This window comes from Porites lutea, chromosome 1 (assembly GCF_958299795.1).
Source record: "Porites lutea chromosome 1, jaPorLute2.1, whole genome shotgun sequence".
Lineage (NCBI taxonomy): Eukaryota > Metazoa > Cnidaria > Anthozoa > Scleractinia > Poritidae > Porites > Porites lutea.
Genome location: NC_133201.1, coordinates 6,056,915 through 6,082,133, shown reverse-complemented (window position 1 = coordinate 6,082,133; position 25,219 = coordinate 6,056,915). Strand labels below are relative to the sequence as shown.

Below are 25,219 nucleotides of genomic sequence, written 5' to 3'. Positions count from 1 at the left end.
GGTCGGGGATAAAAGCCAAAAAAAAAAAACACAAACAAATGATTTTTCAATCCTGCGAACACGAGTTTCTTTCGATATAAGTACTAATTTTTTTTTTTTAAGTTAAAGCATATGTGATAAAGAACGTAGAATTAGCCAAATGAAAACCATCGCTTGAAAGATTGTCAAGGTTCTGGCATCACTTCTACCCTACCCGACTCAGGTGTCTTAAAAACTCGGACAAGATTCAAGATGGCGGTCGTTTCAGCCCTGCTTCGCTACTGCATGAGGCATCCAGCCCGTGTATTGTGTATCACTTTGTTAGTACTGCTTGTAATCGCCAGCCGATTTCTTTATTCTTCGGTTCCGGAACAGCAGCATCTTCACGAGCTAAATATTATGGCTGGCAGCTTATCACGTGTGGGTAACAGAAAACTTGTTCATTCTAAAGCGAAGGGATACCAACCTATTTTGCCTGTAAAACATGTAGGTGTTGAATTAGAAAATAGTGAGTTTAAACAGGCGAAAGGGAAAGAACGCGATGAGAAAGAAAATGAGAAAAAGTTCGCAAAGTCGGGTGAAATAAAGATGAATTTCGAGGCGAAGGCATCAGATGCAAAAGAAGATAGTTATCACGAACAAAAGATTGAAAATGACTTAACTCATCGGAAAATTCCGGACAGTGAAAGGCTTCGTGAACTTGCAGGAAAATTACCACCGTTTGAGGAAGCTGAAAAAGAAGAAGAAAGTGAAAATGAGTTAACCCATCGGAAAATGGCAGACACTGAAAGATTGCATGGAAATGCGGGAAAGTTATCCCCTTTTGAGGTAGCCGAGAGCAATGTAGAGAGCGAAAATGACTTAAATCCTCAGAAAATTCCAGATAATGAGAAGAATCATGAAAATGCCGGGAATGCATTGTTTCCTAAAGTAGCTAAAAAGGATGAAGAGCTCCCAGAAACAAAGATATCACAAGAAGAGGGGGAGCAAATGCACAAAGCACAACGTGATAATCTGACTGTAAGGAAAGATCGAAAGAAGAGCCAAAAGCGTGACTCTTCTCGACAGAAGAACAACATCTTCATGCTGCTTGCCAAAGTTGGCCAGACAAGTCCCCTTGCTCAACGGTTCAAGCATTGTATCAAGTCAATATGTGCACATTCAACAATACATCTGACTTTTCATATTTTAACTGACAATCAGGGGAAACTGACAAGTGACAATACCTTTAATGAAGCTGCCAAAGTGTGTAGGAATGGATTGAATGTGACATACTATGATGTTGGGGAGGTGGTAAAAAAGGTCCAGCCAGTTATTAAAGATCTCAAGGTAAAACATGGTTTCCATAACAGTTAACCATTACGCCAATATATCCACATACAAATTCTCCAAACTGATCTCCATACACTTCCGTAAAGAAGTAGTTGAAAGAATTTGACGTAAGATCAAAGCATTTTCCCTGAGGTGATCATTTTATTAAATCTCATAACCTTTTCTTTTGATAATGTACTGATAGTGCGTGGAGAAAATTCATGTTGATCACTCTTGGGAGGATGCATGAAATGAAAATTTAAGCCTGACAGGTTCTTAAATTTTAGGTTCTTATAAGTGGTGTTTTACTGTAATGTGTGCAAAGCCTATGTTACAGGTCAAAATTAAATTCAGGTTAAAAGTTCTTAACCTAGGTCGATACTCAGTTTCCTTTGTCTCCTAGACCTGATTATAATTCAAGAATTAGGGCAAGGAGACAAAAACGGAAATTGAGAATCAACCTAGCTTAAAAGTTTTTAGCCTGAATTTAATTTTGACTGGTAACACTTACATCCTAGTTCTGGGCCCTCAACGGTCTAGAAGAATACTATTACCAGAACTGAGTTTCGAATTTCCCTTTAACATTACTGGCAAATCAATAATGGCTAAATGTTAACAGGCCATTCATTTATGGTGTGTACTCGAATCCTGGTGCACAGGTGGGGGCCCACAATAAGGATTTTTGTGTGTTTGACAAATGGACTACCCTGCAAGCAGAGGCTACTTTTTCACTGTGTGAGCTGGCCTGCGAAAAGTAGCCTCTGTCGACAACCTTTCAAATCCATCCAGAAATCTGGACGAATAAATTTACAAAAACGTTTTTTCCCTGTTATTGACCGGTTTGGAACATTGCATGAGTCTTGGGTAGCAGATCAGAGTTGTCGCAATTTTTTCTATTACTGCGAAAACTCGTGCGATTTGACGACAGACCTTATGATTACTTTTGCTTGCAAATCGCGTGATGAATTTCGAGCATGCACGATAGAAAATTAAACGCTTTTCAGCAGAGGCTACTTTTGGCACGACAGCTCACACAGCGAAAAATAGCTCCTGCTCGCAGGGTACAGATGGACTTAGCGAGAAGTTTAGTTCCACCTGTGGTGCAGGCTACTCTAACAGTTTACCTGGTTTCATACAAGGTCTGGTTTGGCTTACCTGATTTCATACAGGGATTGGAAAAATGCATTTAACCAATTCAAGGTTGATTTCTCTAATCCCACAATCAACACTTTGTGTTTTTCCTTTATGTTTCAGCCCATCTTTACCAATGGTGATCCCAATTCTTACTACAGTGATTCTCTGTTCTTTGTATCAACTGCAATTCATCATGTTTTGCCTAAAAATATGATGCGCATCATATCACTGGATTCAGACTTGCTTTTCCAAGCAGACATCAAGCATTTGTTTTCTGAGTTTGATACCTTTAAGTCCAGCATGGTCCTTGGTCTTGCAAGAGAACAACAACCTGTCTATAGACATGTTTTGCACATGTTTCGAAACCGAAATCCTGGCACAAATGTCGGCGGACCACCTCCTAATGGCCTTACAGGATTTAACAGTGGGGTAATCTTAGTCAATCTACACAACATGCGCAAATCAAAACTGTACAACAGTCTCTTAAATGGCAGTATAGTGAAAGAACTTGCCAATAGGTACTCTTTTCAAGGGCACCTTGGCGATCAAGACTTTTATTCCTTAATCAATTTGGAATACCCTGAACTCTTTCACATCCTTCCATGTTCGTGGAATCGTCAATTATGTACTTTCTGGAAGGATCATGGATATACTGAAGTCTTTGATTCATACTTCAACTGTTCTGGACCCATTCATGTGTATCATGGCAACTGTGGGACTAAAATGCCTAATGAATGACACAGGAGTTTACAGTGAGGTAAAGTTGGTGTCCTGTGGTACAGATTGGATGAGCTAGGAGGTTGTTCATTGTCAGCACAGGCATACCAGTAGACTGCAGGCAGCTCCTTGTCTAGTGAGCAAACAATCACGGTAAGGCTAGTAGGAACAAATGAGCAGGGAACATCTGAGAAGGAGACAATTCCTTGGTTCACTTGCTTGTAACAAGAACACTCAGTAACAATCCCAAGGAATTTTTATCAATCTAGCACGTGTGCTTTAAGCTCCATTTGCTGAAGAATGGAGAGGACACTTCCTGTTTTCCTTATTGTAGTTTCCTAGATCTGCTTAACAGATGGCTCAAGCACTGATCTCAGCTTTCTTAGACAAAACAACTATTCCACTTTACCTGATCATGACCATGGGTGGACAGTTCCATGGGGGAGAGTGGTGCGAAATGGATAGGAAATGGGAAAAATCCGCACCCCCTTGTTGTTTTCCTGCTCAATTTTTCTTTGAGCCTTCCCCACTACCTGAACACCTGAAACAGGCTAAAAACTAGCTAATGTTTGATCAAGGAGGAGAGAGGCAATAACCCAAGCCCATATGCATCATCAACAGACAGCTCATCCCAATGATTCATATCCTAATATAAATTTTACTCTCAATTTTCATAGAACCAATATAACTTAGGTGCTGATTCCCCCTAACTTATTCTCATGCATCTCTCTTGTTGTTCATACGACCTTTTCAGCAGTTGTAATCCAAAAATTAGGGAATATGATGAGGGAGATTAGAGCTGACCCTAGGAGTTTACAGTTTACGTGAACTATTTGAGATGACCCCCCCCCCCCCCCCCCCCACACACACACACACACACACACACACACAACCTATCGGACTGAATCCCCCACCCTATTTTTATCAAATGAATGATCAAGTTGTTGATGTGCACACAATAATATTATTTAACTTTTCACAATAACTTATTTGCGAAAAGAGACCAAGGGAAAGGAAATTAATTTTATATGATGTATATAATTATCTGTAAATCTAGAGTCATCAGATTGTTTTATAGAATAGACATAGGATATGGAATGTTCCATATGTAACTAAATTTTGTAAAAGAATATATTTGTCAATGAAAACGTCTTTTTATATGCACACATGCAAGTTTATTTACTTTCCACACATTTAAATCCTGGTATTAACCCTTACTGCAGAAAATTAATTGGGACAATATTTTGTTGTTAAGGACATTTCTCAAGTTTCCCCGAAACTACATGTTACCACTTTAAAAGCAAAATATGATTCATTCCTTCTTAAACTTTCTCTAAACAGTGGGGGGTTGGGGTGTAAAAAATTTTTTTTCCTTCCCTTCAGGCCTCAGTTTGGTCTAAAAATAGGATCACCCCTGGATCCACCACTGCCACTGTTCAAACTACCCGTAGTAAGCAAAACAACACGACTTTTAATGGAAGGGCTCATAGGTAAGCTCAATCCTATCTCCACCCCCTCCCTCCCCCCCCCCCCCACCTTTACGTGTTTTGCATTAGGAAGGCGATTAAGAAACTGGTCACTTCTGCAGGCACAATCTTTTCCGCTTCATTTGAGGGCGCACCTTGGTGAACTGTCATCAGGGTCAGTTGACAAAGAAAAATTTTACATCATACACATTTTTTTACGACACACACTGCCAAATCCTTGTCCTTTTTAACAGCTAGTTTATTTCCTGTAACCTTAATTACAGTACTTACAACACATTTTGAAAGGAAAACCCTTCATGTATTTTACACCCAATACATTCTGACCCTCTAACCGGGACATTTTCCCATCCATTGATACACTCAATTTTTCAATTAGTAAAATCCTCAGATATTAACCCCCTTATTGCTTAAGCCAGTTAAAGATTCAAATGATGCCTTCTTAACTTTACAGTAGACATATGATATTGTTTCAGCTTCTTAAATAAACTTCATTGCAGTTTTAGCACCATCAACACCTTTAGCCTACATTTTTCACATTTCTAGTTTATTATCCATGTTAATCTCAATTCTATGAAACTATCCTTCACCCCTTTTTAGGCTCATTCTTTTGTTTTACAAACAAATCTTTTAGGGTTTTCATTAAATGTCAGATATAGCTCACAGGCTATAACAGACAGTTCTGAGACAGAGCTCCTGTATTCAAACAGCAAGGGTCACTTGCTGATTTTCAAAGAAGAGAAAACAAAAGCGATGATAGTTGACTATTCTTAAGAAGCTTGTGCCAATTCACTTTTTCAGGTTCTTAAATTGATGCAGTTGTGCTTTGTTGTTGTTTTTTTTAATCTCAGGTAATTTTTCTTTTTCTTTTGCTTTAACTTCTTTCGCATACATTAACATACCCCAAAAACAAAAGAAAAACAAAAACTAGCTAAAATAAAAAATTAACTACAATATTAAGAGCTGAAGGTAATGTACACATAGGCTAGCTTAGCAATATATTTTATAGATCCAGAGAGAACTTAAGTATTATGCCCAGTGAATAAATATTATTTGACTGTACAATAATATTATAATGATTTGTCATGAATTATCATTTTTGCCACCGTCCTGTTTCCACTATGTGAAGAATATACATTTTGAGGCAAAAAGGAATGCTTAGAGAATTTACAAACTCCAGAGAGCATGGTGAGAGCATCTTGCGGATTGCAAGACGACAGAGGCGTTTCAAGCTTTTAGGCTTCACTGCAAAATAATGAAATAGAAATTATTTATGTTAAAAAAATATGACAACAAAACGAAATTTTACAAAATACATGGAGGTACTTAGAGGGAATTTAATATAATGGCAGGAAAATATAACAAACCAAGCTCACAGGAAGAGCTGGAAAAGCGGGATTTGCACAATGAGTGCTGAGTAAACAAAGAAAGAAACAAGAAAGACATTTGCTAACTCTTTTAAATTCATGCCAGTCATCTTTATTAGCTTAGGGAACCCCAAAGAACTAAATATAGAGCAACAGTATTCTGCATTGTCATAAAGCTGAATCTGTGAGCAGGTAAGAGAAGTGAATCCTGTGTTCTTATTGGCTACCCCAGCAGATGGACCCATCTCTCTGTTTGGCCTTTTAAGTCCCAATATCTTCATACAAATTCTCCAAACTGATCTCTATTTATTTCCTTAAAGAATGAGTTGAGAGAATTTGATAAAAGATCAAAGCATTTTCTCTTAGGTGATTATTTTATTAATTCTCATAACCCAATCTCTTGACAAGGTACGGATATTGTTAGGAGAAAATTAATGTTGGTCACTATTGGGACTTAATGGGTTAATAAATCCTTTATTCACCAAGCTTTTTTTGGTCAAGATAGCTAGATATTGGCCTAAACTCATAAACACAAAAAAAATTGGCCATATAATTATATCTAAATCAATTATCACAGAAAGAGGTCTTTCTTTGAGTGAAATCTCACCTTGACTTTCCCAGAGCAGCTCTAACAGCCGTTGATAAGACCTACACAGCTCCACATTTGAAGTGTTTCCATATCTCGTCATTAAGGACTGAACAACAGTCTCTGCCGAATTACCATTGTCATCCATGATGTCACATCGTGCTCCATACTCAAGGAGAAGTTGTGTTAAAGGCCCTGACTCTTCTCCCCTGAGAACTTTAATAAAGAGCAACAGAAAAAAGATATACAACCGCTGCATTCTGTTAAGCACATAATAATAATTATTGGGCTGCCTGTGGCAAAGCCAGTCTGAAAATGGGCTTCGTCTTCTGTTCAACAAAAAGACAAAATGGCAGAGAGATGAAATGATCCCCCTTAGAGCCTAATCTGTTTCTTTATTTCTCTGTGTAGGGGTAGCTATACACATTAGACCAACTGAGCCCTGCTCCCAACATCAGTGGCTTCATAGCTCAGTTGGTAGAGCATCGCACCGGTATCACGAGGTCACAGGTTCAAACCCCGTTGAAGTCCTGAATTTTTTTTTCAGGCTTCTTTACGCAATTGCATAATTGCATTCACTGCGATGATCATTTCTTCATTTTCATGTTATGTAGGCTCTTTATCTGATCATCACCTTATCATCACCATCATCATTCAACTTTCCTTGAGATCGACAAAGCTTAACCAATGGGTCAGAACTGGGTGTAAATGCTCCCCATCCCACCCTATCCATTCACCTACTAACCTAAGTGAAGTGGTGTGCGGCCATGTTCTGCTTGAACATTAGGATCTGCTCCTGCATCAAGTAGGTACTGCACACAAGCAACACTCTGGGCTTCACAAGCCACGTGCAAAGCTGTCTTATAATGAGCTCTGTCAGTCTGGTTTACAAATGCACAATATTGCAACAAAAGCCTGGCAACATCACTGAAATATAAAAAGTGAAGAAAGTTAATAAGTCTCTCTTTGTAATATGGGTTGCGCAAAGATAGGAACTCTCACGTAACAGACACTTCTACCTCGGGCACTGCTTTTGGGGGTCTCAACTAGCCAGATGTCTGAACAACTGTTCAGCTTGATAACCTCAGGGAGCCTGATTCTCAGATGTTTGTTCAAGGTCACTTCTGGGAGAGGGAGAGAAGCAAAGGGGGTGGTGGGGGGGGGGGGGGGAATCAACCTCAGATATCTGAGAATCAGGCTAAACCTTAGTAAACTTGGCCAATACCCATCTAGTCCTTGGTCCTTGAACTGTCTTAATACAGAGAGGAATGTAATATATCAGCTCTTATTACAAACTGAATCATTGGATGCAATTCTTGAGCTCTGACTGGCTTAGCCATCATGGTATATGAGCCATTATACCATGCTCTCCAAATATGGTATCTGTATGCGTCTGCTCAAAATTAAAAACAAGCTGAAAATCGGTTGTTTTTACAAATAAAGTCGGGAAGAATTCTCAATATTTTGTGGGCATTTTTAATAAAACAATAATTATTATTCCACGTGCGATTGTTGGATATGAGATGATTTTAGCCAACTCGGCGCTATGCGCCTCATTGGCTATCTACCATCTCATATCCAATGTGCACTCGTGGAATCATTGTTAAGTATACTGTGATGCATCCTACCATAACAAAGTTTGGCCACTGAGTCACAACGGGGTGTAAATGCAGGGTTGTCACTAAGATTTCGAGTTGCTGGGTATATACAACAAGTAGGCGGGAAATCAAACAGCTAGGGATTTCTTTTGGTTCTATTTTTCTTCTATTTTCTAATGAAATTGGCCGGAGGCCACATTCATAGTAGTTGGGGATAATCCCTGACCCCCGGCTCTTTATGACAGCCCTGAAATGCACCCCACCCCATCTCACCCTGTCCTGTTGCATACTAACCTAAGTGAAGCAGCACATCCACACCCAAAAATTCCTAAAAATACCCCCTAGGCCTGATCCACTCGAGCAAGATTATGATTCAATGTCAATGAACTCACGAAAACCTTACTCATCAATTAATACTATTATTTTAACAAACCTGTGAGCCCTCTGTGATGCTAAAAACAATGGAGTTTGGCCCCAGGCTTCCTCCACATTAGCTAATGCTCCAGATGCGAGTAAAACTGCGGCACAATCAAAGTGACCAAAGTACGCTGCTTGATGAAGTGGAGTGCTGCCAAACCTGATAAAGAAGGGAGCAGTCAAATAACACTGCTGACCCTGAATCGGCCCTGAATGACGTAATGTCAGTGAGCTTATGCAGCACAATGGAAGGGAAAAAGATGACACCAAAATGTAGTGTTAAAGAAACAGTTGTGGTAATTTTTATTTGCTTTCAAGTCACTATGGGAACAGTTTAACCTAACAAAACACCCCTGATTTATGCTTTAACTGATTTTAACTCAGAAACGTAACAATTCAAGTCCTGATAGTGACCAAGATCAATTTTCTCCTAACAATATCCATACACTGTCAACAGATAAGTTATGAGAATTAATAAAACGATCACCAAAGTAAACATGCCTTGATCTTTTATCAAATTCTCTCAACTCATTCTTCAAGGAAATGTATGGAGATCAGTTTGGAGAATTTGTATGTGGATACTGGGGCTAAAAGTCAAACAGCTAGAAATGGTTAAATTATTTACCTATTTGACAAAAATCAAAATGTGTCAGGTAAATTAAATTTTCCTAGTCCCAGGCAGCCACACATATATGTAGTACCACACTATTTTTCTCCAGGTCATAAAGGTTATATTAACTACCTTGATGTGCTGTTTACATCTGCTCCATGTTCAATGAGACATTTGACGCAGCTAGCATGGCCATGGTAAACAGCAAGATGAAGAGGGGTCAGACCATCCTTTTCCTGTACATTGGGTTTTGCTCCTGTGAAATTATACAATTAGTACATCATTAAACCAGTGTAAATGATACTTCTTTTAGCAGCGAATACATAGGGGCTGTTCTCACTTGCTGCCCTAGTGCTCAGGTACAGGGACAAGATGGTATTGAGTTCACACCCCTGTAAGGTGCCATTTTGAAATTTGAGTGTAGCAGGAGGTCGTTGGTCATGCAAAGCAAAGGGTTGCCTCAGTGCTAACAGAAATAATGTGCCCACAGGTAGTCGGAATCTACTTTACTGCCGAAGACAATGTCCTGACATTAATTGATCACCATTACCATACCTGAATTCTGTGGTGGGTTCTTGAAAAAAGGGTGGGTTCCCACTAACTCACAATGAGTACAGTACTCTGGCAACATGCCCAAGCAGTTTGGACATAAGTAAATTTTTCACAACACCTTAATTTTACAAACCGCCATGTATTAAAATAATTAATGTTTGCAGGCTTATTTACAATCAACTTGCTGTTTTACACCACAAATTTTGTTGGTTGCCTATTCTTATTGGCCCAGGGGCAGAAAGTGGACAAAAAAAATAACTAGGTATACTTTTCTGTCTCAACAATTTGCCTGATCAGATTTTTCCTTGTTCCTAGTACATGAATTTGCATCTGGCTCTTCAAGGAAGGTTGCATACTGGACAACCATTCTTTTAGATCTTCCCATTCAAGATGAATTTTAGTTGGGGTTCAGGGAGGAAATACATTCAGTATAACTATGCTAAATACTTACCAGCCTCAATCAACAGTTTAACACAGCCCAAACGTCCTTTTGCAGCAGCCAGATGCAAAGCTGTCTGCTTGGTATCTGGTTCACGCAGATCAGGAGAGATTTTCCTGTCAAACAGGGCCCATCGCAGGTCATCTTCACGCCCTTCACGAGCTGTGAAGAACAGTGTGTATCTCTGACCCATGACAGATAATGAAGCTAGTCTGCATCCGCTGCAATGTATGCATAGTATATACTGGAAAATTAATTTACTAGATAACAGATGATCATTATTATCCATTACTAGTGTCATCAAGGGGGGGAGGGTGCTCCCTTATATAAGTCATATTTGTATGTTTCACTGCAAAGCTTATGGCTTTTGGGCCCTTTCGGGCTGAAAACAGGTAGAGACTTTGCCCACTTTGATCTGGAATCAAATAATATGGTTTTCGCGGGAACTACAGGAGTGTATGAAAGTATTTGTTGTTCCAATTCCAAATGAATAAGAAGGAAAGAGTGATAATTTATGTGAATTCAAAATGAATTTTAAGAAATCTTTTTGTTCGTGTTCTAATCTCAGTAGAAGCCAGGTATGGATTTTAGAGGCCGGGTCTGAAAATAGGTGTGGAAAATTACATTTTTTGGGTCTGAAAATAGGGTCAGGATTTGGAGAACCAGATGGCAAATCCCTACCAAGAATTCCCAGAAGTACCACCCCCCCCCCCCCCACCCACTCACCCACCCAACCAAAGTTAAAATCTTGCCATATTGCTTCATTTTTATTATTTTACAGGAACTCAAAAGTTTTCAGCTTCTTAAAAAGAGATTTAGCCTGCACAGATAATTCTCCTCCAAAAAAGGCCTCTGTTTAATGTGTCTAATAAGGACTTCCTATATCATTTTAAGAAAGCAAAGTGATGGGAAATGTTAATGAGATTATATTACATTTATTTTGAATTATCAAGTATTTTAATCTAATTTTAATCTATTTTTAAGCAAGGGTTCACAAACATAAGGTATAAAAAATGGAAAGAAAATTTAATGGCCAATAGTTCATCATGGTTGCAGGTTGTTAAATGAGTAGAAAAAAAAACTTAACACTTTCAAAGAATCAGCCGTTGTTGAAAATTGTTGTTGAATAGGCTAGAAATCATCTATATTCTCGTTTAAAAATATTCAAATCGTTGAATGGTCTTTTTTTAGCATTCAACATTATCTGATATTCAACAATATTCGCTGAACGAGAGCTGTAACATTTGTTGATCACCAAGGTAATGTTGATTGAATGGCGTCACGAGCTTAAAGGTTAAGTCCTTATACACTTAAAAAAGACCCAGAAAGAGATCGAAGTATTGATCCATTATTTACAACCATCGGCTTATTTCTTGTTTACAGTCTGCAAGTAATAAACAGCATTCACCGTCGCAAAGTAATACAAAAGCAGATTATGGTCGAACTTAATTGGATCGATGGTCCTAAGCGATGGCCACTTTAAACTATAGTCAAATCACACGCTTTTTCTTTCTTCCAAAGTGTCGAAAACAAAACGATAATCACAAATTATTAAACGCAGGTTGAAAATAACAAAATCATCAGCTGTACGTCACAAGGATAAATGAATGACTGTCACAAAATGAGAGACTAATGAAGCGTTTGGAAATGATTTTCATAGAATTTGTGTCGTGATTGACTATCCACAAAACCAAATGATTTAAATACAGATCAGAAATCAAAGTAAAAAGAAACTTGCCTTCAAATTATCAGCCGCCGTCTTCTCATCGCCGCCATGTTTGTTGCTGTTTGTTTTGTTCATTCTCGTTTCCAGACTCCTCTGACGGTATCGATAAATTTATGACGTCATATCTGAACACATTGCCACAAGCTGTGTAACTGAGATGTCTCGATTATTGGACTCACGAATGTGCATCTGCATTTTTTTTTTGCAAAAATGAGTGTTACAAAACAGGGGCGGATCTAGGGGGAGGGTGCAGGGGGTGCGCACCCCCCGCCTGAGATGACCTACGGTTTTCTAATAAAACTATTCTGTAGAAAAAAAAAACTATGTGGTTTATTTGTGTTGAAGTAGAGCAAGAGAGGAGTGCACACCCTCCTAAAAAAATCCTGGATCCGCCCCTGCAAAAACAAGCATAATTGTTAGCATAATTTTATACTTGAAATATAGGAGCACTGCTAGAAGCAGAAGTTCTTCAGCATTTATTTAAGACTTCGAAAACAAAATTAAACGCCACTGAAAAAATTTTTGAACGAGGCTACATGGGTCCTAACAAGAGCCATAATGGGACAAAATGGGAGTCACGGAAGTGCACCGTTTTTCAGCTCTCCCTAATTTAGTTTCTTTCTGGGGAAGGAAATGGCCTGGGGAGGGGGGGAAGAGAGCTTATTGGTGCTCCCGCGAGACCTTTTGTCCGCGCGAAGTCTGGGAAAGAGCGGGCGTGTCCCCTCTCGGTGACGACGTCACAGCTCATGATAGAGTCCAGGATTGACCGAGCTGCGAACGCCGAGAGACTATCACCCGAGCGGGCAAGATTAATTAATGCACCTGCCTGTCTTGCCAACTCGTCATTTCCCATGTTGGTTTTTGCAAGATACAAGTTACCTTGGCCATAAAAGCGTCTCCGTCAATGGGGTGGTAGATATGACGGTTGACGGTTACGGTTAATTTTGTTTCCAATTTTGACGGTTGATGGTTATTAAGTAGAAAGTAAGTCTAAGAGTTAAAGTAAATATTGATTTCTATATAAATCAAAATTAACTTTTGTGTCTTGGATGTTGTCTTGGCCTTTCCAAATATTTTCAGATTTAAGAAAGTTGTAAGGTCTTGTAACGTCTAGCGAGTGTGTTTTTGAGAACATGGAAACTGATTTTTCCAGTTTTAATAAGAGATTCTTCAGGAGCCCAAAGTCCGGGAAGATCAGCTGAAATAATGAAATTTACTGATACCTTAAAACTTTTTGACGGCTAACATCAATCTGCATTTTTGACGGTTGACGGTTAAATTTTAGGCCGTTTGACGGCTGACGGTTATCCCATTGAGACCTTCAAAGGTATTTTGTTGTCCGAGCTTGTTCGGTCAAATTGCCTAAATTATCAAATATAGGACTCCTTCCTGTTTTCAGTGTGGTTTTAGTGACCCCGACCTCGACTCAGCAAAAAACGCAAAAACAATGATAATAACAATCTAGCCAACATCCAGACATCACGATCTCGCGCTTGGTCAATATTGCATGTATTTTACACTGTGAAAGAAAGTCAGTAGCTTGACTCGTCTGTGGTGCAGGCTAGACTTAAGCCATCCGAGGCATCAACAATAACAAACAATTAAACAACGTTTTGGCAAGAGACAATCCCCTCGTTCTCTCGTCGTTTTGAGTACGTTGTTGGTATTTTTTCTGCTTTTTTTTTGTCAAACGTGGCTAGAGAAAACTAAACTTCCAAAGATTTTTGTTGACAAAATCTCCAACGGGGAATAGCTAAGAAGATACAAGTTCCGAGTGAGACAAAAAAAAGAATGAATTTTTGAGCGCAAATTGAACTTTATTACAATATTATACGATTACTACAAAACACACTAGCTATTATTTTAAGTAAGTCTTAGCTCTTTTAACTTTCTCATCTACTTGAAAGATAAATGATCTACACTTTAAGCTGTCCTTTGTTATATAGAAATAGGCAAATAGTCTCCTATTTTCCTCAAAGTCGGCAGGATGGCAGATATAACAAGTATTTTAAAGCACCAGTCGGAGAGGGCGAGTGACACGAGAGGCCCACACGAATTTGCTGCCTGCTCGCTGCTCTGGTGATCTTTGAAGAAAATTTCATGAAGGAGCAACTTCAAGTAGTCTCTTGTAAATATTGTCAAACGTAATGCAAGTAAACCAAATTAAAATACATTATATATTAACTTTGAAAAACATATTTTTTTAAAAATGTAACGTCGCTGCTTGCTGCCAGCGTGGTACACATCATACCCTACTGATCTTTGGAAAAAATTAAGCCACTGCTCGAAGTCTATTGTTGTTTACTATTTTCATACCACTACATTATAAATTTCTGCAATTTGATTGGCTTAGAGCAGTGGTATTTCAGCTAAATTTGAAATACCTACATGTGAAAATTACAAAACCTTTGCAGGTAGTAGTATAAACAAATGACAGTATGATTTGTACGTGATATTTTGCATAAATACCACTCGTGATATTTCAAAATTGTCTCAAATTTCACTTCCCTAACGGCTCGTGAAATTACGTATAACAATTTCGAAATATCACTCGTGGTATTTATGCCAAATATCACCACTAATCATGCTGTTACCTATAAAAACTGGGAAACAAGGTATATAGAATTAAAAACGTTGACAAAAATGTCATTTTCTATTTAATATAATTGAAAAGCTTGACGACTAAGCCCCATTCACACCGAAGCTTAAACATGTTTTTAAACATTTTTAAGCTAACTAAACAGCTTTTAAAAAAGTTGTTTAGTTAAACATGGTTTGAATTTTCTTTCTTTCATAAAAGCTGCTAACTTACTTAAATTGATTGCACTGAGATTTAGTGCAAATTACAAAACATGCAGAACTTCATTTGAATCCTGTGTGAAACCCTGTGTTCCAGTTTTCCATGTCTGTTTTTCATGTTTAAAACTGAACCTGGTTTAATGAAAAATGTTTAGTTGGTGTGAATGGGGCATGAAATTCGTTTCACCTAGATAATTAGGTCAGCTAATGAAACCCAGCGATGTATAGTCCTCACAAAAAAAGATAAACTAAAAAACATCACAAAACGTTTTTCGGCTTCCAAAAAGACGAGTCATTGAACTGCAAAAGCAGATCACATTTTTAAGTGACTAAATCTTAAACTAAAGTTGTATCACACATTTGATCAAATATCTGGATTCGATGGTTATCCCCGTCACACACAACTATCCTTCCATCGCTAAGATTTGCTGCAGAATTTGGATGCTTCAACTCACCGACCCCGCTACCCCTACTTCCAAACTTTGTGACAAACTTTCCACTTGGTTCAAATACCTGCACTCTGTTATTTCCCGAATCACAGACTACTAACAATCCTTGTTTGTTAACTGACAAATAACGGGGCTTATTGAACTCTCCATCCCGTTTCCCCCCCTTCCCAAATTTAGAAATAAACTTTCCGTCAAGTTTTAATATTTTAATGGAATGGTTATTGCAATCCGAGACTACAAAATATTGTCCAAGTTGGATACAGTGATAGGGATTGAGGAAAAAATCTGGACCGCCAAATTTTCGTAAATACTCCCCACTAGAAGAAAATATCATGATTAACTGGGTACCGGTATCAGCAACAATGATATCACCATTGCCGTTTATCGACACACCTTCAGGACATTTAAGCGGGGGATGGTCACGACTTTTTTCCTTACCAAACTTACTAAGAAAGTTGCCATTGCCATCAAAGATTTGCACCCTGTGGTTATCATTGTCTGCAACCACAATGTTGCCAAGACTATCAAAAGCGATTCCTGTAGGGTATTGGAACTCACCATTGCCCTTACCTTTCTTGCCAAACGATCTTACGTGGGTTCCGTCGCTACTAAACACTGAAACCCTGTGGTTACAGTATTCAGTCACAGCAATTTCATCCAGATCATTCACTGCTATCCCCCAGGGTTCATTAAGCATTCCAAAAGACTCACCCTTTTGTCCAAATGTTTCCCGTCTTAATTGACTGGTTTGTACCTTGGGTTCCGCAAAAGAACCACCACGGCCAAATTTTGCTCCAATGTTTTCACCAGATACTTCACCGCTTTCTTCACGTTCAGCTTCTGATTGTTGAGCTTTAGTTTTGCTAAAAACAAATTCTACATTACCTATCCCCTCGCTCATGTTTAACAGGTTAATCATTTTTTCGCTTTTAGTGAAACTAAACCGAGGAATACTTTCAGATTCCCTGTTTCCTTGGGTGCCCTGTTCCTTTAGGATTGTATCAAATGTTTCAGTGAATCCAAGGATTTCAGTATTGAAGCTTCGGTTCAGCAAAGATTCCGTTTGTTCAATTGCAGAGTTAATTGTTATTATTTGATTTTCAAGTACGTGTTTCTTCTGTGTGAGAGATTCCAGTGATACTTTCGCTGGCTTATTGATTACATCAAAGACTTCCTGTTTCTTTGCTTGGATGATTTCAATCATTTGGTCTACATTCGTCTGCACTTGGTTTCTTATTTCGGCTACCTGCTCTTGAACTTCCTTGCTCTTTTGGAGCAATTCTTCGACCTCCTTTCGCTTTTCTAGTGCTTTATTCTTTAACGAATTTATCATCGCATTTATCTGTGTCTTGCGGGCATCTGTAGCTGCTTGTAAAAGCGTCTTGCCGTGATTATCGTGAACTGTCATAGCACAAGTGTTGCAAATGGCGACTTTACAGTCTTTACAAAAAAACCTCAATTCTTCTTTTTCATGAAGTTTCTTTTGGCAAAATGCTGGTCGTTGTAACACGGCCTCGATGTCTTGTTCTTGAAAATCTTTCAGTGCCAGTGTTTTGTGTTCTTTATTGGTGCGTATTATGTTATGTCCTAAAATACATTCCTCGCACCAGAAAGAACAACACTGGAAGCAATATAAGGTCTGGGCGCTCTGCTTGTCGCAGTTTCCGCATTTCACGTTAGCTGCACTGCACTCTTTAATTGCCAAGACATCAAGCAAACTGTTGATGCGAAAATTGGTGGGAAGCTCGCAAGGATTTCCACTTCCAGGGACTTGAAACTGTCTCCTGCACTCGGGGCATGTAATTTTGCCATGGACGCCGCTCGTTCGTTGAATTCTGTTCAGGCATTGAAGACAGAAACTGTGCAAACAAGGCAACTGCTTTGGATCAGTGAATGGGCACATGCAAACAGAACAGGACACTTCATCATTAAGATTGTCCAGCAAGGTTTTTATATCCATGGAAAAGATCGGTAACAAAGCGAGTTTTGAAATACTGTAGTCTTGTTTTGATGATTAAAGAAACGGCTACGTGCCGAAGAACAACACCGGGGCCTTTCCAGTGACCCGGACTAAGCGTTTTTATGATTTTTATAACCAATCAAACAGACTTCTTTCCCTTGATATGACGTATTTGCCAAGGAATCCAAAAATATCCTGCATAGCTTAGCATTAGCAATTAGCTGAGTGCTATTGTTGATATATTTACTTCCGAGAATTGTTATCTGCTAACAAAATCGTAAACTATTAAATTTAAACTTTTTTACAAATTCTCTCAGAACGTTTTATACTGACACACATCCATTTCTAATCGTAAATAGAGACTGCCGATTGGAAGACTGAAATTAAAGAGGGCCCCCCTAGAATGAGGATGGTACGGAAGTCTATTATGGGTCTACTTAACAAAAACATAGTTCGCTTTTGACATATTTCTGACTTACAACATTTTTTTACGCCTTGAGGAGTATAGGCTTTAGTATTCAAAACTATGACTTCCTTCATGCTCCACTTACCAAGTTTACTGATGCCTGATTTAAGTTTTTATTTTAAAAAGGATAAAAAGAAAAAGACTCAGTGAAATTCAACGAAAACAAATTCTCTATGCCCTAAAAGACCTATGATGAAAAATGCTCCATCGCGGCAACGCAGGACCTCACAATCGCCCTGTAAAAATGTCTAGGGAGGGGAAGGTGGTGGCACACCTTGTATTCTAAAGAGAAACGAACTTTGGCCAACATTTAGCCATCTTAACCGCACGCTTGGTAATAAATGCATATATTTCAAAAAGGTAACGAAGGCAAGCGGATTTATAAACATGCACGAATAAAAGACGTTTTGGGTAGTTTTCGTTTTTTTTTTTGTCTAGATAGTGCTTTAACCTTTTTTGGCCAAACCTCCGGGAAGGAATAGGTAAAAAGGAATAAACGTTTTTGTGGAAAACGAACCAAGCAAGCGTCCAATGAAATTACTAGTTTATTACAAATTTATGGTAATAGTTATTACACCATGTTTAGTACAAAGCCGTAATAGCCAGTACACAACCGTTATCAGGAAATATTGTTAAAAGGTATAAGCCCCTAAAATTTCCACATCAGACTAGAGTGATTTTACGTACTTAAGCCGTGAAATAGGTGGTAGAATACTACGTACTATTATGCACTAATTCTATTGTCTTCTTTTGTTCATTTGTTGCTATTTTGCTCTACAGTAGTTGCTTAATATTATCTTCTTTAATTCACGGTTCAAGTAAAATCACTCTAATTCTAAGCAAACATAATCTACAGTTTTAACTATAAATCCTCTCAGTGTTCTATATTAAACTGCATACAAACTTTTTAACAAGCGAGCTTTGCGCGGTTATCGCTCGTTCCGCGTAATTTCTAGTCGCTTCTAGTGTGGTACGCATAAATACGCCACCCACTGATCTTTAAAGAAAATTAAACGATTGCTCGCAGTCTATTGTTTTATATATTGGCATATATGATACACGCAACCACATTCAAAATAATTGCGTTATTGTTTATGTGGACAAAAAAAAATAACCTACTTGAATGAGCGCCCTATAAGAAAGGTGACCATGCATCCGTGAAACTGTTTTTTTTTTTTAATGTGAACCTCTACACTAGTTGCACTACTTAACAGATTAAACAACATTAACACTAAAAAGGTTGTCAAAAATATATTTACCAATCAAAAACCTGAGTATAATTTGTATTATTTTGTTAAGTATTTATACAAGTTATGACTAAGCTCACCCAGCAGATCAGCGATGCTACCATGCAAATTAAGAAAGGCCAAGAAACTAAACTACAAAAAAATATATTTTTCCTCCAAAAAATACGAGTCACTGAGAACAACAGCACATCTCAATTTTAAGTGACTGAATCTTAAGATAAAATTAAATCACATTTGATCAGCCAAATATCTGGATTCGATGGTTATCCCCGTCACACACTGCCACCCTTCCATCACTAAGATTTGCTGTAGAATTTGGATGCTTAAACTCCCCTTTCTCGCTGCCTTTACTTCCAAACTTTGTAACAAACTTTCCACTCAATTCAAATACCTGAACCCTGTGATTTCCTGAATCACACACCATTAGCAGTCCTTCTTTGTTAACTGACAAGTAACGAGGCTTATTCAACTCACCAGACTTATGCCCCTCCCTTCCAAATTTAGAAATAAACTTTCCCTCATGTCTAAACAGTTTAATAGTTTGGTTACTGCAGTCTGAAACTATAAGATATTGCCCGTGTTGGATACAGTGACAAGGAGAGGCAAAAAAACCTGGTCCGCCAAATTTGCGTAAATACTCCCCGCTAGAAGAAAATATCTTGATCAACTGGTTGCCGGTATCAGCAACGATAATATCATCGTTGTCGTTTATTGACAGACCTTCAGGGCATTTAAGCTGGTAGTCCGCACGACTTTTTGGTTTACCAAACGCTCTCAGAAAATTACCATTGCCATCAAAGATTTGTACCCTGTGGTTTTCATTGTCTGCAACTACAATGTTACCAAGACTATCAAAAGCGATTCCTGTAGGGTACTGGAACTCACCGTAGCTCTTGCCTTTTTTTCCAAACGATCTTAAGTGGGTACCGTCACTACTAAACACTGAAACCCTGTGGTTAGAGTTTTCAGTCACAGCAATTTCATCATGACCATTCACTGCCACACCGTAAGGATTGTAAAGCATTCCAAAAGACTTACCCTTTTGTCCAAATGATTGCTTTATGAAATACATCGATTGTGCTACCAGACTGTCAACAGAACATTGACTACCACGCCGAAAGTCTGCTCTTTTAGAACCCTGACTAGCCCGGCGAACTTGAGGTTTCCTATCTTCATCAAATACGTCACTGCTTTGTTCACATCCAGCCTCTGATCGTTTCGCTTTAGTTTCGCTAGAAACAACTTTTACGTCACCTATCCCTTCACTGTTCAAAACCTCAATTAGATTTTCACTTTTATTGAAACTAAACCGAGCCGGGATAGATTCAGCTGAGTTACGATTTTCAATGGTGCGCTCTTCTTGTAGGATTGTATCAAATGTTTCACTGAATCCAAGGATTTCAGTACTGGAGCTGCGTTTCAACAAAGATTCAGTTTTTTCAATCGCAGATTCAATTATTCTCGCTTGATTTTCCAATTCGTTTTTTTTCTGTTGGAGAGATTCGAGTGATTTTTTCGCATGATAATCAACTGTATCAAAAAGATTCTGTTTCTTTACTCTTATAATTGCAGTTATTTGGTCTACATTCCTCTGTACTTGGCTTTTCACGTCAGCAATCTGGTCGTGAACTTCCGTGCTCCTTTTCTTCAATTGCTCCACTTCCTTTCGTTTTTCCAGTGCCTTGTCTTTTAAAGATTTAATCACGGAGCTGATCTGCGTCTTGCGTGCATCTATAGCTTCTTGCAACAGCATCTTCCCGTGACCATCATGAAGTGTTACAGCACAAGTGTTGCAAATGGCCACTTTACAGTCCTTGCAAAAGAACGTAAGCTCTTCTTTTTCGTGAAGTTTCTTTTGGCAAAATGCTGGTCGCTGTAACACGGCCTCGATGTCTTGATCTTGAAAATCTTTCAGTGCCAGTGTTTTGTGTTCTTTATTGGTGCGTATTATGTTATGTCCTAAAATACATTCCTCGCACCAGAAAGAACAACACTGGAAGCAATATAAGGTCTGGGCACTCCTTTTGTCGCAGTTTCCACATTTCACGTTAGCTGTACTGCACTCTTTAATTGTCAGGACATCTAGCAAACTGTTGATACGAAAATTGGTGGGAAGTTCGCTGGGAGTTCCACTTCCAGGGATCTGAAACTGTCTCCTGCACTCGGGGCATGTAATTTGGCCATGGACGCCGCTCGATCGCTGAATATCGTTCAGGCATTGAAGACAGAAACTGTGCAAACAAGGCAACTGCTTTGGATCAGTGAATGTACACATACACACAGGGCAGGATACCTCATCATGAAGATTGTCCAGCAAGGTCTTTATATCCATGGAAAAGATTGGGAACAACCTACGCTTTGAAATACTGTGGCGAAATAACCGTTCTGAAACACCAATATCGGTTTTTCCTTGTGACGCACAGTGAATGCCAACCGTTATTACGTAATGACCCTGGAAATGATAAACAACCACAACAGAGTTACTTTGCACTTTTTGACGTATTTTAGCAGCAGTTATCTACCATAACTGATATATGCAATTCTAAAAATTTTTAATCTGCATACTCATTAACTATATAGAAATAATTAGAAAATATTTTGGTAGAGACCGGACTGGCGATAAGTAGATTAAAAGAAGATGGGTGCTCCAAGAAAGTGAAGAAAGAGGATCATACTGCAATGTTTCTAAAAATGTTTTTTTCTATGTCTATCAGTTACACATGTACCCTAACTAAGTTATTCTGTTTTGACATATTTCTGAGTTATAAGTAGATGCTTTTGATGCTTCAACAGTTTCAGCCTTGAAGTGTATTCACTTTGGTTTTGTCTAAATAAAGGACTGCCCTGTGATACCGCTGGCCTAGGCTTAGGTAGATCGAATTCGCATTTGATGGTGGTATTGGGGTATGTAACACACAAAAAACGCGTTAGGCACAGCTTTACACTGTTTAAGCATAATTATGCGATAAAGCGGAAGGAACCATTTCTTCACAGGAAAGCCCACATTTTACCCTTTGACGACCTTACCAAGACACCCAACACTCCGGAATACACGCATCCTCCCTCCCTCATTTTTGTTTTGTTGTTTTTGTTTTCGTTTTTTCCTTTTACAACACCAAGACACTTCTGCAGCCTCGCTCGAGTGTGTAGAGTGTACAGTGCTTGAGTCAGTGTCAGGAGCCGCTTGCTAAACATTTTCCCGTCCTTTTCTCCCGGCAATTAATTTACTGCTTTCTTTTCGTTCCATTCATGACTTTACTCATATTATATAATAAAGGGAATAAAATAAGATTTAAAGAATCAACCATAAGAGAAAACAGAGGGTCGGGGGTTCGAATCCCTTTTGGGGCTCAAATTTTTTGTGTCCTCTTATGGTTGATTCTTTACATCTTCCTTTATTCCATAATTCATGATGTTTGCGCCGTTTTAGGTTGGCTAAAAAAAGTTGTTACATTACCTATCCCTTCATCGTTTAACACGTTAAACAGTTTTTCACTTTTAGTGAAAGTAAAGCGGGGAACACATTCGGTGTCACGGTTTTCCTCGGTGCTCTGTTGCTGCAGGATTGTATAAAATGTTTTATTGAATCCTAGGATTTCAGTGCTGGAGTTTCGTTTCAACAGCGATTCAATTTTTTCAATTCCTGATTCAATTGCTTCCACTTGATTTTCAACTTCGCTTTCTTTATGTGAGAATGTTTCCAGTGATTTTTTCGCTTCGTTATCGACTGCATCAAAAACATTTTGTTTCCTCCCTTCGATGATTGCAATCATTTGGTCTTCATTCCCCTTCACGCGGCTTTTGACTTCGGCTACTTGGTCTTGAATGTCCATGCCCTTTTTCTTTAATTCATCGATTTCCTTTCGTTTTTCCAGTGCCTTGTCTTTTAAAGATTTAATCACGGAGCTGATCTGCGTCTTGCGCGCATCTGTAGCTTCTTGCAAGAGCATCTTTCCGTGGCCGTCATGAAGTGTTACAGCACAAGTGTTACAAATGGCGACTTTGCAGTCCTTACAAAAAAATGTGAGCTCTTTTTTTTCATGGTGTTTCTTCTGGCAAAATGGTGGTCGTTGTAACACGGCCTCGATGTCGCGATCTTGAAAATCTTTCAGTGCCAGCGTCTTGTGGTCTTTATTAGTGCGTATTATGTTATGTCCTAAAATACACTCCTCGCACCAAAAAGAACAACACTGGAAACAATATAAGGTCTGTGCGCTCCGCTTGTCGCAGTTTCCACATATCACGTTAGCTGTACTGCACTCTTTAATTGTCAGGACATCTAGCAAACTGTTGATACGAAAATTGGTGGGAAGTTCGCTGGGAGTTCCACTTCCAGGGATCTGAAACTGTCTCCTGCACTCGGGGCATGTAATTTGGCCATGGACGCCGCTCGATCGCTGAATATCGTTCAGGCATTGAAGACAGAAACTGTGCAAACAGGGTAACTGTTTTGGATCAGTAAATGGACACATGCAAACAGAACACGATACTTCATCATGAAGATTGTCTAGTAAGGTCTTTATATCCATGGAAGAGGTCGGCAGCAACTAAGCTTTGAAACCACTGTGATGTAGGCTTGCTGTTGACGATTTAAGACATGGTTTTTCCTTGTGACCGTCAAGAGTTACTTTGCATTTTTGATGTATTTCGAAATATCCAAAAATATCCTGCAATTAGGTACCCCATATTATGCCTGGGCATCTCTGAAAAGTGTTGATACACCCAAAAAATCATTAACTATTGATATTTTAAGAAAATACTGGTCGCGTTCGTCAGAACGCATCGTAACCTTGGTGTTCCTGTGGTGCAAAGCCACAAATTTTCAAGGTATCGGGGGCGACTGTCGATTAGGCGCTCCTACTAATTTTATCAGGGGCATCCCGGCCGGGAAACTGGACTCCTTTTGATTCGATTTCGTTTCCACTAGTGACGAACGCGGATCCGTAATCAATGATTACCTCTAGTCATTAATGATCATTTTACTTTGGTGCAGTTAAGGTGATGTATATCTACCAGGAGCCGTTTACTCGCTGATATCTTCTCGATGTTGAACACTCGTACTCGTACGCTGGCTGATACCGCTGGCCTAGGCTTTGGTGGATTGAAGTCTTTGCATCTGGTTGAATTGTGGTGAAACGGTACGGAACGCGTAAGGCGTAGTTTCATACAGTTTGGCCTTATGAACTCAGCAGAACCGCCGGGTAGCATGTAGAAAACATAAGTACAAGCCACAACTAGTCGATGGACAGCTACTTCCACAGCGATGCCCGTACCAAGATACTGCCATATTTTAGACCTGTCATAGTCCCCTATTTTTCCACAAGATTTTCAGGATCGAGCGCTTATCGGTACGGGTGGCCATCCTGGTTTCATATTTATCGGGGGGGGGGGGGGGGGGGCATCGGGATTATGGTGGTGGGGTGAGGGAGGCGAGAAAAATAGCTTCCTCCAGGAGCTCATAAGTATGGGCTTATGAAGTACTTTTGGGCTCCAGCTTCCTCCCAAACTGTCCCGCGCCCCTTAGGTAGATTTGCCACTCATCAAAGATGGCCGCGTGTAAGTCTTCGATCCTGACAGTCTTGTGGAAAAATAGGGTACTATGAACAGTCTAGCTACAGTTGTACTAGTTTTTCTCGGATAATCCAACGCGCCTCTTGGGAAGGAGCCTTGTGTGACAAGACAAAAAAGACTGCGATGGTAAGTGGCCTAGCAGCATGTATCAAACAACAACACCCCTTAAAGCCTGCGAGCATTCTGTTGTCGGGTTAAGTTCTCGCGCCGAACTTCGCTTCGGTCTCAGTGCCGGTCGTGCAAAACTCTCCATAAGAAGTTCTTTAAAAAACCGTTTGAACGGTTCCATGCGTGCCATGCCTATTTGGAATTTGGAAGTGTAGGTTTCTAAGGAGAGGGGAATGCCGGAGTACCCGGAGAAAAACTTCTCAGAACAAAGGAAAGGACCAACAAACCAACCCCCATATGGCGTCGACGCGGTAATTTGCGCCCCTGCCACATTGGTGGGAGGCGGGTGCTCTCAACACTACGTCACCCTTGCCCCCCTGAGTAACTATCTTGCAGGCCATGCCACTCACCTTCCCAGGCAGAAAAACCAAAGAATTTCTTTAGTCTAAATTGAAGTTTATTACAAATTTAAGTTAATAATCATAACAGTATCATATGTATTACCGAAGCATAATGGCCATTGTACTTAATGATAGAGCGGTTTTCACTTGACTGTCGTAAAACCAAAACCAAAGTAAATACACTAGCCAACCAAAGGGCGTAGTAAAACCAAAACCAAACCAATTCCTCAATTACTTTCGACAGTCAAGTGAAAACCGCTCTAATGAAAAATCAAAAGACTTAGCCCTTATAATATTA

General features: G+C 39.3%; 4 protein-coding genes across 4 annotated transcripts in view; 1 reads left to right on the top strand and 3 right to left on the bottom strand.

Moving 5' to 3' along the window:
• Positions 1–25,219, bottom strand: part of LOC140943727 (ATP-dependent RNA helicase DDX19A-like) — a 112,161-nt gene that overhangs the window by 54,416 nt on the left and 32,526 nt on the right. The window lies entirely within an intron of this gene.
• On the top strand, positions 208–4,643 carry LOC140943658 (xyloside xylosyltransferase 1-like). The gene is made up of 2 exons (XM_073392782.1): positions 208–1,308; positions 2,545–4,643. The coding sequence occupies exons 1-2, from the start codon at positions 232–234 to the stop codon at positions 3,160–3,162; spliced, it is 1,695 nt and encodes a 564-aa protein (XP_073248883.1). The 5' UTR covers positions 208–231; the 3' UTR covers positions 3,163–4,643.
• LOC140943670 (uncharacterized) lies at positions 4,922–13,285 on the bottom strand. Its single transcript, XM_073392788.1, has 8 exons — positions 13,144–13,285; positions 11,933–12,072; positions 10,207–10,415; positions 9,336–9,459; positions 8,610–8,753; positions 7,324–7,505; positions 6,600–6,794; positions 4,922–5,870 (listed from the first exon to the last, which is right to left on the bottom strand). The coding sequence occupies exons 3-8, from the start codon at positions 10,385–10,387 to the stop codon at positions 5,719–5,721; spliced, it is 978 nt and encodes a 325-aa protein (XP_073248889.1). The 5' UTR covers positions 10,388–10,415; positions 11,933–12,072; positions 13,144–13,285; the 3' UTR covers positions 4,922–5,718.
• On the bottom strand, positions 13,717–23,370 carry LOC140937655 (uncharacterized). Its single transcript, XM_073387247.1, has 3 exons — positions 22,294–23,370; positions 19,082–21,293; positions 13,717–17,181 (listed from the first exon to the last, which is right to left on the bottom strand). The coding sequence occupies exons 1-3, from the start codon at positions 23,368–23,370 to the stop codon at positions 15,056–15,058; spliced, it is 5,415 nt and encodes a 1,804-aa protein (XP_073243348.1). The 3' UTR covers positions 13,717–15,055.

Bases quoted from the DNA above. Each gene is read 5' to 3' on its own strand.
- LOC140943658 (XM_073392782.1), top strand. From the start codon at position 232: ATGGCGGTCGTTTCAGCCCTGCTTCGCTACTGCATGAGGCATCCAGCC. The intron at 1,309-2,544 runs GTAAAACATGGT...TTTATGTTTCAG, and splicing joins CAGTTATTAAAGATCTCAAG to CCCATCTTTACCAATGGTGA.
- LOC140943670 (XM_073392788.1), bottom strand. From the start codon at position 10,387: ATGGGTCAGAGATACACACTGTTCTTCACAGCTCGTGAAGGGCGTGAA. The intron at 7,506-8,609 runs GTTTGTTAAAAT...TTTATATTTCAG, and splicing joins GCATCACAGAGGGCTCACAG to TGATGTTGCCAGGCTTTTGT. The intron at 5,871-6,599 runs GTGAGATTTCAC...ATTATTTTGCAG, and splicing joins GCTGCTCTGGGAAAGTCAAG to TGAAGCCTAAAAGCTTGAAA.
- LOC140937655 (XM_073387247.1), bottom strand. From the start codon at position 23,370: ATGGATATAAAGACCTTACTAGACAATCTTCATGATGAAGTATCGTGT. The intron at 21,294-22,293 runs GTAACAACTTTT...TATCATTTCCAG, and splicing joins ACGATGAAGGGATAGGTAAT to GGTCATTACGTAATAACGGT. The intron at 17,182-19,081 runs GATCAAATGTGA...CGTTTCTTTAAT, and splicing joins TCGAATCCAGATATTTGGCT to CATCAAAACAAGACTACAGT.